This window comes from Caloenas nicobarica, chromosome 2 (genome assembly GCF_036013445.1).
Source record: "Caloenas nicobarica isolate bCalNic1 chromosome 2, bCalNic1.hap1, whole genome shotgun sequence".
NCBI lineage: Eukaryota > Metazoa > Chordata > Aves > Columbiformes > Columbidae > Caloenas > Caloenas nicobarica.
Window position 1 is genome coordinate 160,421,415 of NC_088246.1, and position 15,934 is coordinate 160,437,348.

At 37.2% G+C, this 15,934-nt stretch overlaps 1 protein-coding gene across 6 annotated transcripts in view; it reads right to left on the minus strand.

The window, feature by feature from the left end:
* Window positions 1-15,934, minus strand: part of TRAPPC9 (trafficking protein particle complex subunit 9) — a 486,097-nt gene that overhangs the window by 244,899 nt on the left and 225,264 nt on the right. For all 6 annotated transcript variants that reach the window (XM_065629223.1, XM_065629226.1, XM_065629224.1 and 3 more), the window contains one exon: window positions 11,832-11,922. In XM_065629223.1, coding sequence (XP_065485295.1) covers window positions 11,832-11,922 — 91 coding nt within the window. The remainder of the gene's footprint in view (window positions 1-11,831; window positions 11,923-15,934) is intronic.

Consider the following 15,934-nt stretch of genomic DNA (forward strand, 5'->3'; position numbering starts at 1 on the left):
GGTTCACAGCCACAAATGGGCAGTTTTCTCAGCATCAGGGCAAATGACAGCAGGAAGGAGCCTTTTCTTCAGAAAATATCTTCTCTAGCAGCATCATCAGCACAGCCAGGGGAATGTCACAGACCTGGGGAATACGACATCGCTCCAGCTGTTCGGAGAAATGATTCCCAATGTCATGTGGAGCATCTTCCTCGCTGTTTGCTAAGAAAGACTTTTAAGTGATGAAAAACCCTAACGAAGGAATTTCACATCCACGGACAAACTGTACTGCTCTTGAAATATAGATGCTTCTTCACAATATTATATCAATCTCTGACAGAATTAAGGCCTGATACTGCTTTACTACACTACTGATCACGATGCTGAGTTGCTGAAACTTGAAATGTAATAAAACCCAACTTCTGAAACTTTTGGTGGTTTAATAATTTTGTATTTACTCTGAGTGATTACACTATTATCCACCTTAAACATTCAAGATCCTGCTATGCGAGGCAGGAGCAAATTGCTAACCACTGCATTGTGGTCAGATACCAACAAAATTCACAGTAATCTTAGTACACATATTTTGAAACGAGCCAGAAGCTTTAATAACCTGGATTTACTACATCATTGCCAGTTTCGAAGTAATGTTTGCGGGAGAGGCAATATTGGTTTCAATAGTCTACATCATGTTCTCTGAAATACTAAATATTCACTATAATTTTGGTGATTGATAAAGGACAACGGAAAGTCTTGAAAATGAAAGCACAGATTTACTTTACTAAGGTAGAGATCATTAAGGACCAGTGTCAAGACTAATGCTACTGAAGATCTAATCTTGTCATCCAGATCTAAGAAAACAAAAAACACACTTGACAACAGATGCAGACAGAGGCTACCGAGATAATTGTGAGGTGGGCAATAAAAGACAGCCCTATGTTATCATGGAGACTAGGAGAGGTCGTCCTGACTGCTCTCTTGGAATGCACAAAGAGAAAAAAAGAAAAAAAAAAAAAAAGGCAAACATCGGAGACTGAGAAAAGCTATTTAAACTAAAAAACAATATTGACACGAGAACAAAATGGCTGGAAATGAGTCACAAATAAACTTGATCTTGAAATTCCTATTCACAGAAAGGTTCTCAGGGCTCAATAAGTTTACAAAAGGCTCTGCAAACAGAATTGGATTGAGACACCTTCTGCAATCTACTCCTGAATTAAATAACGTAAAGATTTATATTCCATGTTGTGAAATTAATTTTTAAAAATACGTGGACAATACAGATCACTATCTATTAAGTACCCACAAACAGAAATAATTGTCTTCAAATCCAGCCTATCTGTTTAACAAAAACAGTTCATAAATAGCCAATAGTGAGCACACTGCTGATTAATACCTTCATCAGGAACAGATGTTCAGAAACTCACTGGTTGCTCCAGCAAGATATACAAAATTATAGTCACCAGGAAACCAGAAGAGGTCATTTTGCTTCTAACGGGCAAAGTTCAGGACGTTCACTCCAACTGACAGCTGTTTACTGATCTTATTTTCAGCCAAATCTCAAAATTTACGTGTGGTTTCTCATTTTTCTTTTTCTTTGTTTCACTGCCACTATTTGGCAATTTCATGGGTGAGAGAAACCTGTATGGTTTTGGGTTGCTTTTTTTTTTTTTTTTTACAAGTGAAGCACGTATGGGAAAAAACTGCGATAATAAAGCGAGAGGTGATGTAGTTATTGGAGTTAAATGCCATGAAGGAACCCACCAGTGGGGAGACCTGTCCCCGTGGGGTCAGTTCCCACTTTGGGGGGTTTATACATGGGCCTAAATTTCTGGGCAGAATGAAGGATCTACAAAAATACTTCACTCCAAACAAGGGCTCTGAATCCAAGTGGCCTAATTTATAGGTGCAAAGCCATGTTTTACCCAGTCTAAGCTCCGACTAAAGCAAAGTCCAAGCCAGATCTGAGCTGCTGATCCCCCAGCTCCGCAGAGCTCCAGGTGGAGTCTGGAGCTTGGGTGCAGCATAAAACCAGCTCTGAGCCTTCACGTCCCACTAAAACAAATTTATCAATGCTCCCACGGCTGGGAGCGCTGTTGGGAGACTTCCAACCAGAGCCATTTGATGCTGGTGGCACCCATTTCTCCTCTTAAGTTTCTGATATATGGTCTCCAACACTTTTAATATTTGGGTTTTTTCCTTTAGCTTGAACAACCCAACTCCATCATTCACTCGGATAACTGACAGTTGACTGTTTATCAAAGCACAGAAATGTAATTATCCCTTAACACTTCTTTTAATTATTGAGGACTGCTGCTGCTGCCGCCTTTTTTTCTTTCCTGAAGTTTTCACGAGGCAATCAATTATTTCTCTGTGTAATTCAAGACACTGCTGAGACATTTTACCCTTTCTATATACTCCCAAAATTTTTAATTAAGATTCTTCCTTATTTAATCTCTTGTGTCTGGCCTTGATATAGAAGTTCTGTAACAGCTCTGTACGTGTGTGATATTATTGAGCCATGACTTTATATGATACTGTACAAAATGTAATGAGTAAGAGAAAACAACTTGAGTATCTTTTGATGAAAGCCCTTTTGTACAAAGCCATCCTACAGAACACATTTGCTCAGCTCCTCTTTTATATCCTAAGAGGCAAAAAAAATAGCCCTTCTCCTGTAACTTTTTCCGATGTATCCATAGGTAATCAGAAATGGTATTAAAGTGAGCCTGAATTTCTGCTTAATAAGGAAAGAGATACTAAAATAAAAGTCTAAGTTCACTGCTGAGCATACAGTATCAATAAACACACAGAATCAGAGCTCAGAAATGATTCTCTGTTTGACTGGCTTCCTTTGTAAAATCAAATCAATTAATGATTCAAAACAATAAAATGAAATTAACCTCTTTTTGGTCCAAAACTGTACAATCTTTATTTTCAAAAAATAATTTATGATTGAATAATACAAAGGCCTGGGACACAAAATCAGAAGAAAAGTAAAATCAAGTTCTGACATTGTTTTACCAAAGAGAAAAGGGATAGGCTAAGAGAAGTCACAAAATGGAAAAAAGAAAATCTCTTATGCTAAAAACCAGACAATTAGCTGCCAATTTTGAGAGAGAGAAACTAAAAGCGAGAAAAGGAGAGAAAATGAAAGAGAATATCTCAATCAAAGCTTATGTTTCCTCCTACAAATCTGTTCTGGTCTGTACTTCTACTGTTGAGGTTTTGACAGTTGGAAGCTATTAATTTCAGTATTACAAGGCTTATTGAGATGGATTTATGTTCTTTACGGTTGTTAATTCACTTCTGCTTCCTTGATGAACTAAAGGACTATTTCAGAATGAACACCGAAAATTAAACCAACTTCCCTGCCCTCAAGAGGTCTGTTCGCTGGAGAACTTCTACTGATGACAGGTCACACTGGCCTTAACTGATGAGGCAAAACACGTGATGGTGGGGGAAGAACGCGTACAAATACTTGGAAAATTTTGCTTTTAGTAAAATACAAAACTTTCCATTTCACTTATTTAAGCACAAACCTTAAACTACAACAGAGTACACTTGCACATTTACCAAGAAGTAATGGTCCACTCAAATGACACACTTTATTAGCAAAAAAAGAGTCTGTTCCAACCATATGCATTATTTTTTCAAGTGAAATAAAACAAAAGCTGAAAAATGTCAGCGGCCAGATAAAGAAAGCTCAGCGTATGCATTCCGGAATAAGGTCTCCCTTCTTGCTTACTGCCCAAAAACAATTACACATTGAACCTGTTCTACACAGGCTATTCAGAACATTCCTCCACTACAATTAGCATATCTTCCATTTCTCATTCTCTACACACTTAACTGTACAATTCATTTAATTGCCGGGTAATTAAAATCCTGCCTGATCAAAGCCTCTTTCTTGTCTCTCCTGTTAATACATACATCTTCTGATCTTTTTTTCCTTTTATCTTTTTTTTTTTTAATTGTCCACAAGCTGAATCATATTTTTCTAAATTTTTATTCAGACGGTATCTTCTGTGTCCATCAAAATTATTTCTCTGCAGATTCAGTGATACTTTCCACCAACTGCTTTTCAAGACTACTTTTTGTCTTTTCCATCTTCCTTACAATTATCTTCACACCTCTTTTTAAAGACTTTTTAAAAGTCTAACCCATTTTCATAATTATTTTGATAGCTTTTCATTTTTCGGTTTGGATGTTCAATTAATCTATTATTCAATTTACTCTAACAATACGTAGAAAATTAAGTACCTTGCAAAACTGTGTAACAATTTATCATCATTATGGTGCTCCTCATCCACCTGTTATGGCTTAACTGAAATATTTTAAATAGTATTCCTATAAAGAAGTAAACTATGCATAGTGTTTTGGGTTGGTATTTCTTTTGAAAATACAGTGGTTTTCTTAATGAAATATTGATAACAAAGTCACTCACTGAACATAACAAAATGCATTAGGCACATGTGTCTGAATCAAGCTTGAATGAGTTAATCCCTCTGCTACCACAATGTCCTGTTTCTTTTACTCCTTCTCATATCCAATTGAACATCATTATTTGGTACTTTCTTCTCCGCCAGTATTTCCGCTGTAACGTTGTGTTGAAAATCTTAATGGTCTTTAAAAAATATAGGCTGTGTTTATTAACAGATTGTTTCTATTCGGTGTGCTCATATGCCAAAAGTTGCCCTACTTCAGCAATTTTTTCCTCTCCTTGAGACCTTGGATTCCTGGGGATCAGCCAGCTCTTGATTTTGCTAAATTAAAGAAATCAGTCTCAGAGAAAGTCCAGTTCAAAGCAAGCAAGAGGGTATTAAGACGTTTTAAGTAGTGAACACGGAACTCACCTGCCAGATTTACTCAACTTTTGAGAACTGATCTAATTTTACTCAGTCTAGTATCTCCATAGCATAAACCCAAGAATACGGCTTCATTCCTTGATCATCTCCAAAAGCGAAATACGATAAGTTTAGATGGGACATTAGGATGAAATTCTTTACAACGAGGGTGGTAAGACAGTGGAACAGGTTGCCCAGAAAACCTGTTGTGTTCAAGGTCAGGTTGGATGGGGCTTAGAGCAACCTGGCCTAGTGTCCTAGATGTCCCTGCCCACGGCAGAGGGGTTGGGCTAGATCTTAAAAGGTCTCATTTGATCCAAACCACTCTGTGATTCTTTTTGGAAAGATTGTGGTGCTTATCTTCGAGCCATCAGCATATTTCATCCGTTTATTCCTCCTCCTCCGATCTACTTTCATTTTATTTTTTCTTAAGTAAAAATCCCTAATGATTCACACTGGTGAAACTGGTCCTAGACAACTCCGTTAGTATTTATCATTCCATTTTCCCTCCTGCCTTTTCTCACTGCTTTGTTAGAAATGCTGGACCTGCAGCTTCGGCTGCCAGTTCTTTCAGAAAACAGAGACATGAAGTAACCACTGACACTCCACCCAACCTGTCTCAAGCGATCTGTCTTTACCTAAGAGGTTGCGTTAATTTATTTTCTCTTCAGGGTGCTCTCTTTATTCTTAACACCTTTCCTTTGAAATCACTACTGCCCCGGTTATGTCCGAAACCCTTTCTCTACAAACTTTTCCTCTCAGTTTAGAGGAACCAAGGCTTTGGTAGGAATTAGAAACAGCAGCCGATTCAAAACATATCACACAATGGCATGTCGTTTTGACATGCGAGAACATTATTTGTGCGCCAGATGCCCTAGTTTTATTGAGTTTGTCCGTTTTTTCAATGTACTACCCCAGTCCCTTAACACTCCCCCGTAACTAAAGCATGTTGCTTGTTTGATATTGCCAAAATATCCTCCAAAACAGCCTGCACACAAGCTGTTAAGATACAAAAGTGTTCCCACCTCTCTCGCATCTTAAAAATAAAAATGAAAAACATGAAGATTTTTATAAATGGATGAGAAAGGTTGGTTACCTAGTAAAATCCATTTACCACCAGATTGTTCCTCGTTTTCAGTCTTCCTATGAATTAGATTGTGATTCTCTACTCTTTGAGATTTTCTGGCTAACACTCTTGGTTTCATCTTTCTAACGACAATAACGGCCCGTTTACTGTAATTCTAAAAATAGGTATCATTAAAGAATATTTTAGTTTGATAAATTAACAGAATAACATTGACAAATTTTTTGAAAGGCAGACCTTTATATACCCTGCTGATCTTTCCATATTTCCCAGGTTATACCTATATATTCTACATGTTCCTGTGTTACCAATGATCATGTCTGCAGAGATCTGGCTCTTTTTAACCAGGTCCTTGGGGACAACAACCTGTCATGGTGTCAAGACAGCATCCAAAACACGGGCTTATAAACGTATCATTTCCTCATCTATCCACTGACAAATACTTTAAAATATTTTCCTCTGTATTCAGGATGCGGTGACTTGACACTGCTGCGATCCCAAAGACTTAACCACATAAATTGTGCAAAGAAAGATTTAACTAAAGTCTAAGGTCAGTCTGGAAAATGTAAAATAAAATGGGTGAATAGTTTCAGTAATTAGTTTTAAGATCCATGAAATATAGAAACTGTGAAAACTGATTCTGATTTGGTGCTCTCTAAAACATAGACTGAATTAAGATAATTTATTTTAAAGTAATGCTTCCATAAGATGTTTTGTGAAACGTAACCAGACAGACCTTCCAAACAAGCTGTTGTGAACCACATGCTCATAAACCACTTCAAAATACTTTTAAATCTACCTCTCCTATTGATTCCAACTCTCTTTGAGCAACAGTTTAAAACTACCCTTCGATTTTGAGTTTTTGAGTTTTCTCTAAGTACAATACGCCTACGTGATGTGGGTAGACACACGGTTTATTGCAAACCCACAACAAAATGTGTAGCATTCTCTACCTATAAATAAATAAGACTTTGGTTACCAACCATCACTTTTTAAAATTATGATCTGGACAGCATGCAGCAGCAGTGTTGCTAGCTTTCCCTTTAATCATATGCAACAAAAGGTATCCACGATTAATTCAAACATTGCAAACTGTCTTAAAATTCATCTTTATTATGAACGAAGAAGTGAAGAACAGATGAAATGAGCGAATGAAATAAAAGAATGAATGAAAGCAAAAAGCTATTTCTGGATTTTTCCCATGGCGAAGCTTGACAAATGTAGGTTTCTTAGAACATTACTGTAAATACAGTCTCTAGAGTTCATGTGTAATCACTGATTTTCAGTTATTCAGTTTCTACAGAGAAAAAAAAATTATTTGCCTAATATATTAAAACATTTCGCACTTTTAGGTGTCTACGGTTCTAAATTCCTAAATCAAACTTCTCCAATAAATCCTTACTCTTTGACATTTGAGGATCATCACGAAAAAATATCTTTACCTTGTGGTTGCAGACAGTGAAGAAAGTTAAGCTTATTTCGCTTTATGTAGGAGAACTTAAAGAAAGTTTCTGTTGTGAAATTTGTGTACAGCATGCAAAGTGTTGGGAACCTCTCGTGTAAGAGGTAATTCACATCCGAACGTAGGAATATCCTGGGTCCAGCCTACTCTAGGTTCAATCAACAGTCTATTTTAAACTGAGGCTATTTCAAGCTCAATAAAAACATTTTGTGCACAGCATTTGTACCTATGATAATTTTGCTATGAAATGCAGAAGAGCAGCATCAAACTGATCAGCGTTCGGTCTTGGAATTTTGCTTGCTTGCAAAACATAGCAACATAAGTCAAACAAAGATTGAAAAAATATCGCACAGCCAGCAACTACAAACGCCTCCATTGGATCATTTTCAAATCTAACTACGGAACTAGCATGACATACACCTCTGAAGAGCCTTGGTTCTCCTCATTAAACTTTGCAGGCTATGTTTCCTTGATTTGATGATATTAATATATTCACCTTAAAGCCACATCTATTCCTACATTTGGTTGGTTGCCCAGCAGTAAAAAGAAAATATGTCATAAATTTTAGAGAACATTGAACTTGGTGGTGTTGAGCAAGATTATGTTTTTCAATTACATGTGATTTACTAACCTCCCTAATAGACAACTTCGTTTTACACAGATGTCCTAAATCTTAAAATCAATTTTAACAACGTATTAAGAACCCTCACTCTAGCCTTTGACATATTTTCTTTTTTATTATTCCTCACGTTTTAATACTTTTCCCTTCCCCAGTCATTTAATTATATGAAATCACAACCAATACTGTTCACAAAAAGCCATTTTTCCCTCTATCTGACAAGCTTCAGAGCTGACTTCTAATCTTCAGACCAAAACTTCAATGCCACTAACTTCTAATTCTACTCTTTGCCTAGCATTTAATGAAAAAAGACAGGATTGTCAAATTTACATGAAAAATTATTTCAATATGCTTTTATAATTTGAGAAATGTAATATTAACTCTAATATGAATTAAATATGCCAAATTTAAAAGGAATTTTTAAATGCTGATTCTACAGATTTGAACAAGAGCCGGTCATTTTATAAATCAAAACCATGTTAAATATTCATTCACGTTTCAGTGTGAGCATTTATAATGAAGTAAACCCTTCAATGTAACCACCAATACAGCAAAAGCCTCAGAATACTCATAGAATCAATTTTATTGCATAACACTAAGGCAAAGTTTTCAGGCAATATATGCACAGATTATATCATAATGATGGCTAGTATTAAAGGATTCACATTAAAACAAAAGATATTCTTAACACACAGAAAAGCAAAACTCAAAACAAAGCAAGGCTGCGACTACAAAATGTTATAATTAAGAGAAAAAAATAATCTGACACCATAAGATTACAGTATTTTGATGCCAATATTTTGATGTCATCTCATAAATGACACCAAAATATTGGACAAGCAGGAAGAGAAAAAAAAAATCTGTAGACTATTGCCTTACATCATTGTTTAACCCCAGCTGGCAATTAGGACCACGCAGCCGCTCACTCATCCTCCCACCCAAAAAGTCAGATGGGGGAGAGAATTGAAAGGGAAGGGAGGAAACACGTGGGTTGAGATGAGAACAGTTTAATAAGATGGCAAGAGAAGATTAAATAATATTAATTGCTATTATTATTAATACTTATAGATAGATAGAAGTGATGCACAATGCAATTGCTCTCAAACACTCGTCCCATACTGCAAATCCCAAAAAGAGAGTAAAAAAGGAAAAAGCTGAACTGATGGCCTGGAAAAGCCAGCTCCAGCTAAATACAGAGCATGATGCTAATGGAAGGGAATATCTCATTGGCCAGCCTGGATATCAATCTGGATGCTGTCCAGTCTGTGCACTTTCCCAAATTCTATGAGCACCTGCAGCTGGAAAGTTGAAAAAATCCTTGGTCTCCTTGGCAAGAGCCAAAACATCAGTGAGTTCTCACATTCTTTTCATATCAACTCAAACACACAGCCCAGCTACTGGAAAGAAAAAAATAACTCTGTCCCAAGAACGCGGACTCTTTTCCATGGCAAGTCCAGTGTGTCATCACATTATTCTCACACTAAATCAAAAAAAAAAAGACCGCGCTAGCTACTAAATAGATTCTAACTACTATGAAGAAAATTAACTCGATCTCAGCAAAACCAGCACACCTTATTAATGATACATATTAAAATCGTCTTTTAGTAAAAAATGTTAATTGTCAAAGAATTAAGATAGCTTGCACAAGGTTATCTCATTACTGGTACTCAGTGCAGACCACTACTACTAAAATAGCTGATTCTTACAAAATAGTTAAGGTCAATCGCTTCAAAATATCAAGAAAAATAAAAAACACAGGGAAAACAAAACTTGCATTAAATCACAGATTATTTAAAACATATAACACTTTACCATGCCTGTAAGTGTTAAATAAAACACAGATTCTGGCACTGAAAGACAAATTAAACTCCAACAGACATATCACTTCGTCTAAATACATGTGTACATGCACACACACACTCTTGATTGTCCAGACAGTCCAACAGCTCTTTATTACTCCCACCTACCAAAGTGAAAAACAAAACAAAAATCTTTTAATTCCTCCTCCATCCCACACATCAATAAAACCAAAATTTGCCCGTATTGCCATGGTACACTTTCTGGAGGGACCGCGGTCGCTTTCCACATGATGACTCCAGGCAGGGATACGTGGTTACAACATTGTGAAACCAGTTGGCAAAGACTTAACTACTGAATATTTGAAGTTATGGTTTAATTTTCATTTTATGTTTTCAGGTAAAATCAGGCCTTTAATCAAAATGTCCTTTTCAATAATCTCCACAGTGAGCTACAGCTTCTACATGGACATATTCCGTGTGTTATACAAAATAGATAATCTATGCAATAGTAACTTCAGACTGAGAAGATACTAACCATAAAAATAAAGTAGACTTCTGCAAACCACTATTTTCTGCCACCAGAACTTTCAAAAAGGACATATTGTATTTAAGTTGTGGAAAACCCAGTATTTGAGATCCCATCGGATCTCCCTTTCCCTGATTTAACAAAGAAAATTAACATGTAAGCCATAATCAGCCAAGAGATTGTGCTTCAGAAGATTTTGCAACTGTGAGGCTGAGAATATCAGAGAGTTTTGTCTGCTGGTCATACATTCTGAAAACTAAAGTAACTGGGATTCTTTAACTGAATTAAGCAACAACCTGAGAAATTAGCAGCTCCACAGGCAATCAGATTTTACGGTAAATCAGCACTATGTCCATGTTTTCCAACCAGCGCATCGAAGTATCTACGAATATCACCATTTAGGCAGGAATACCAGCTAGCATCCTATGACTCTAAAAGCTTATTTTACTACAAAAATAGCAGAATTGGGCATTTTAAAAAGGAAAATTAAAAGAAGAAAACCAAGGAAATCTGATGTAAACCACTTGTTTTACTGATGACCAAGGCAATCACAGCCAAAACTGGTCATACAAGCAAATGCCACCAAATCCCTGAATCCTCTGAAGAACAGAAGCCAGATAAGCATGATTTAAGAAACAGATGATTTACGACAAACAACTTTACCAGTTTTAACCTTCTCATCTATAAACAAAGTGCTTACAAGTTTTAATATATGAGTTGAGGGTGGTCCACAGGCTTGAAAACAACCTAAGCACTTCAAAGAGTACAAAAATACTAGAGATTGGGGTCATTTTAGAATGCAGACAATAGTGATGGATCATTGTTCCTTCAAATTCGTCCTTTCTAAGTCATCAAATGAATTAAAATAAGGAGTATATAGTAAAATTTGCTACTGCAGACTTGTTCTGAAACTTGTAACTGACATGAAAGTGTTGGAGATAAAACATCCCATGTTCCAAAGCCTCTGAATAAGCCTTGTTAAGAACCTCAGACAGAAGTCACATTATTAGGACTCTTCGAAATTAAATTAATTCAATATTTCATTGTTGGAACATCATTCTGAAAGCAAAATTAAGATAAATTGTTCTTCCCCATCACACAGAATAACAACTTTTTCTGTACCTAAAAAGTTAGCAATGCAAATATACCACAAAGTATATTACAATTCCATATGAAAATATTTTAGAGAAATTCCTTTAAAAACACATACTGTCAGGCAAAGTGAAAATTTAAGTAGCAGCCATCTCTCATACAACATAACTAGGACTGCAAATTACAGAAAAAAGTGCGTACTCAGGTCTCATATTTACGCCACTGAACAGTGATACTTAAAATAAAGTAGGTATCAATTTATCTTCAGCTAAGTAAAATATCTAAAAGAAAATAAAATTCCTAGCAAATTCTCCTGTATCATAGATTATCAGTAAATGAAAACATTATCATTCTCATGCTGCTAAAAATTACTTGCCAGTATATCCTCGAAAAAGATCATCAATAGATTTTGACACTACTCACCCCACTGGAGAGGAGCCAACTGTAGGTGCTCCAGGACCAGTTGATTAAGAACACCTTCCACACTTGCTTCCCCTTCACGCTTCAAGGAAGGGTAAATTGGAATTAAGGAAAATTTTTTTTCGGAGAGAAGACGAGCATGTAACACGTACAACTTTTATTATTGCAAATCAAACCTGCAAGGTAGAGATTCATTAAAGGTTAATGCTACATATTTGGTTAATTAACCCATGAATTGGCTAACAATAATAATTAGAGCAGTTGATATCTTCAGAATATAAAAACTTAATTCCACTGAGGAGTGTTAATATGAAGATGCAAAGGTAAAATGTACCTGAACCATATTAAAACACAAGGGGGAAAAAAAGCGTGGAAGCAGTTACAGGTTCTCCATTTTTACAATGTGGTGCAGGATCAGAATTCAAAATGACAAATTAAGAGCAACCTGAAAACAAAAAGGACAAAATTTAATCAGGCAATACAAAACAGAACAAATATGGGCTAGGAGAGCTTTGAATACTGGCTCGATGCCGATTCTGTGGAGGTACAGGGACGTTGGACAACGCAGCGACAGTGATGGTATCGAGGGCAAACATCACACCAGAATCACACAGACATGTAACCTGGTTCCCGTTCTACTCACCCCTGTACGAGGAGCTCAGGACCACGCTCAGACTAAAACGAGAAAAAATTAGAATCGTAGAGAATCACAGAATTATTTTGGTTGGAAGAGACCCCCAAGATCATCGAGTCCAACCATAACCTGACTCTGGCACTGAACCATGTCCATAAGAACCTCATCTACGCGTCTTTTAAACCCCTCCAGGGATGGTGACTCCACCACTGCCCTGGGCAGCCTGTTCCAACACCTGACAACCTCTTCTGTTAAGAATTTCTAATATCCAAGCTAAACCTCCCCTGGCACAACTTGAGGCCATTTCCTCCCGTCCTGTGACTTGTTACCTGGAGGCAGAGACCAACCCCCTCCATGCTCCAAGCTCCTCTCAGGCAGGTCAGAGATCAGAAGGTCTCCCCTCAGCTCCTGTTCTCCAGCTGAACCCCCAGCTCCCTCAGCCGCTCCCATCACACTTGTGCTCCAGCCCCTTCCCCAGCTCCGTTCCCTTCTCTCAACTCGCTCCAGCACCTCAAGGTCTGTCTTAAACGTTCTTAGGAAACGTTCTTACTCTAAGGACAGTGAAGCACTGAAATAGACTGTTCGGAAAACCAGAACCTCTGTTTTTAAAGGGCTTCAAAACAGGTTGCACAATAATAATAATTTCACGTGTGATGCATCAACCAAGACAATATGTATCTGTAACAGAAAGAGCACTGGATTTCTTTCATCTAATTCCCTGACTTCAGACAAGGGATTTGAAGCACCATCTAGTATTTGGCCAAAGCTGCATTCGCTGGCTTTGGTACAATTTTGTACCACAACAAGTCCCTATCTCGGCCAGATTGAAAGAAGTGGAGGTGGAGCAAGCACGGCTCCTTCATGAACACACACAAAGCATACGAGCTTCTGTGTCCTTACCCTGGAAATCCTCTGACAAGACTTCTGTCGTCTTTACAGCTCGGCTTATGCTTTCCCGGAACAGGAGCATCACACAGAAACAAAATTCAAGAGAAAGGCACGATCCTCGCTGAGACCCAAAAACACTCCTGTTCCAACTCCATAATCTTCAAATGAAACAGCCATAGGTGCAGTGCTCTCCCACCATAATTAAGGGTTGAACTCCCAGCAGGAATGATCACGGTTTCAACCAAAAACTCCAAAGGTACTGGAATCACCTTCCTCAAAAACAGGTTAAAAAATAAAAAATCTGAGCTTCTATGAACAGCTCCTACACATGATCAGTTCTTTTTCTGCAAAACTCAGGCACATCATCTGACTGTGAAGGATGTTCTCATCCGTGTCATTTCAAAGAAAATGAACAAGTACTGCAGAAAACTAATTTTGACCACAGGACATAATTTTAATGGCTCTCCAGGAAATTTAAGAGACAAGTCTTGAAACCTCAGATCAAAATGAGATCTAACAACACGCGATTGAGACTCAAGAGCTCAAGAAGATGATAGAAGAAGAAAATCAATATATATTATAGCATTCTCACAATTTTTTTTTAATATTCTCACTATGCCCAGGAAAAAAAAAAAAAAAAAGCGGCGCTTAAATAGCTTTTTATTTCCTAAAAGCACTACAAATGAAGAAATCACAGACTCAAAGAGACTGAAAGCTGTAAACACCATTAAAGCAAAGCACCTCTTTGGAAAATTGAAGGCAGCAGAATACAACCTTAGGAAATCATCGCTGCTGAAAAAACAGACCCAGGACACCAACGCAACAGAACAATTTCCAGAAACCAAACTATAGCATAGAGAATACACAATTTGGATTACTTTATAGATACAGCAGATAAATAATTCTGTTATCACATATTTAATGTAAGGAATGTAAGTGAGAGAAAACACTAATAAAAAGGTAGTATTTAAAAGAAGTTTTAAAACAGTACAGTTAATTTAACTGTAATGTACTTACAACTGGCTCACCGTGGTGCCTGGAATATTACAAATTTTTACTGCTTAAAGCTCCATGGAAAGCTTAATGTCTCAGATACCATTATAAAATGACTATAAAATAGGTGATTCTCCATACTTTATCACAGTAAACGATGCCCGAGCAGATTCATGTATTCACAAGGAAAATATATTTTGCAGTTTCAAAGTCAACACAGCTCCAGATTATTTTGGAAACCAACTACTTCTTAGTTTGGGTGCCAAAAGTATGCATAGCTATACCTCAACTAATTAAAAAAAAATGACAGGTCTACACTTCTGAAATCCTGTGTCCGGTTTTGCTTCCCCAGTTCAAGACACTGAAATGCAAGATAAAATCCCCTGGAGAATTACCAAGCTGATTAGAGGGCTGGGGCACACGAAATATTAGAAGTTGAAAGAACAGGGTTGGTTTGGTCTTGAGAAGAGGAGGAAGGCTAAGGAGAAATTTTATTGTTGTAGCAGGAAGTTATAGAGAAGATGGAACCAGACTCTTGGAGAAACACAGTGATACAAAGAGGGGCAATGGACACAAGTTGCACGACAGGGTGTTATAACCGACCTGAAAAGGTTCCTTCCAACCTAAATCATTATTTAATCAACGCAACCTTGCTGTCTTCAGATTGCTTCGCAGGAAGACCTGGCAGTACCAGAAGAATTCAGTATTCCCACAGGTATGGAAAAATTAGACTCAGACATCATGCAAATGCCCAACTTGCACAAACTGATTCAAAAAAGTTGCTTCGCCTTGCGAAAAAATCCCCCAAATGTGTAGTGTTTTTAACAGCTACCCAAATTTTGCCCACAGAGTTCACTAAGCATCTAGTCCAGCTTAAGCTCCGCTGCCAAACAGGCTCAAAGACAAAAATCACTGAAGCTGACAAAGAAACTCAGTATAGCTGGTACAGTCTAGCCATTCCTAACGGACAAAATACTATAGTATGGAATTTCGTATCATTGATTTTTATCTCCTGACTATATATCAGGCAGTTATATAAAATTGCTCACTATCATGCAAATACAAACTGAATAATGCAGCAAACTCATCACCTTGGAGATGAAAAGTAACCAAAATATGCAGCAGTAAAATGTCAGAGGAAAAAGAGAGAAAAGCTTAACTCAAGAGTTTGCCTTAGAAGTCAATGAAATCAAAGCAGTTGGAACAAGGGTTGCCAATAAACCCTTTCATTCTTAGCTCACAGTGGAACCTTATAAAGATGAAAGTGTAAGATTCAGAATTTAAAATTCATTGCAAAAAACGGGTGTGTTGAAGTTACATCTGACCTTGTATAATCTACTCAACCAAACCTACAACCATTTTGCTGAAATTATGATAATATACCTGCTCTTCCAGAGGAATCAGATTCTTAAATGCCTTTATTGACTCCGGCCTCACTTCCGACAGTCAAATATTTATTATTAACAACACGTGCACCAGCCAGAAGTGAGTTGACTTCCAGTTTCCACTGTAACTGTTCACAGTTGGCAGTTCAAGACATTTTCATTTGTACGATCAAATGAATTTCAACCGGGGCCTCAGAGCCAATGAA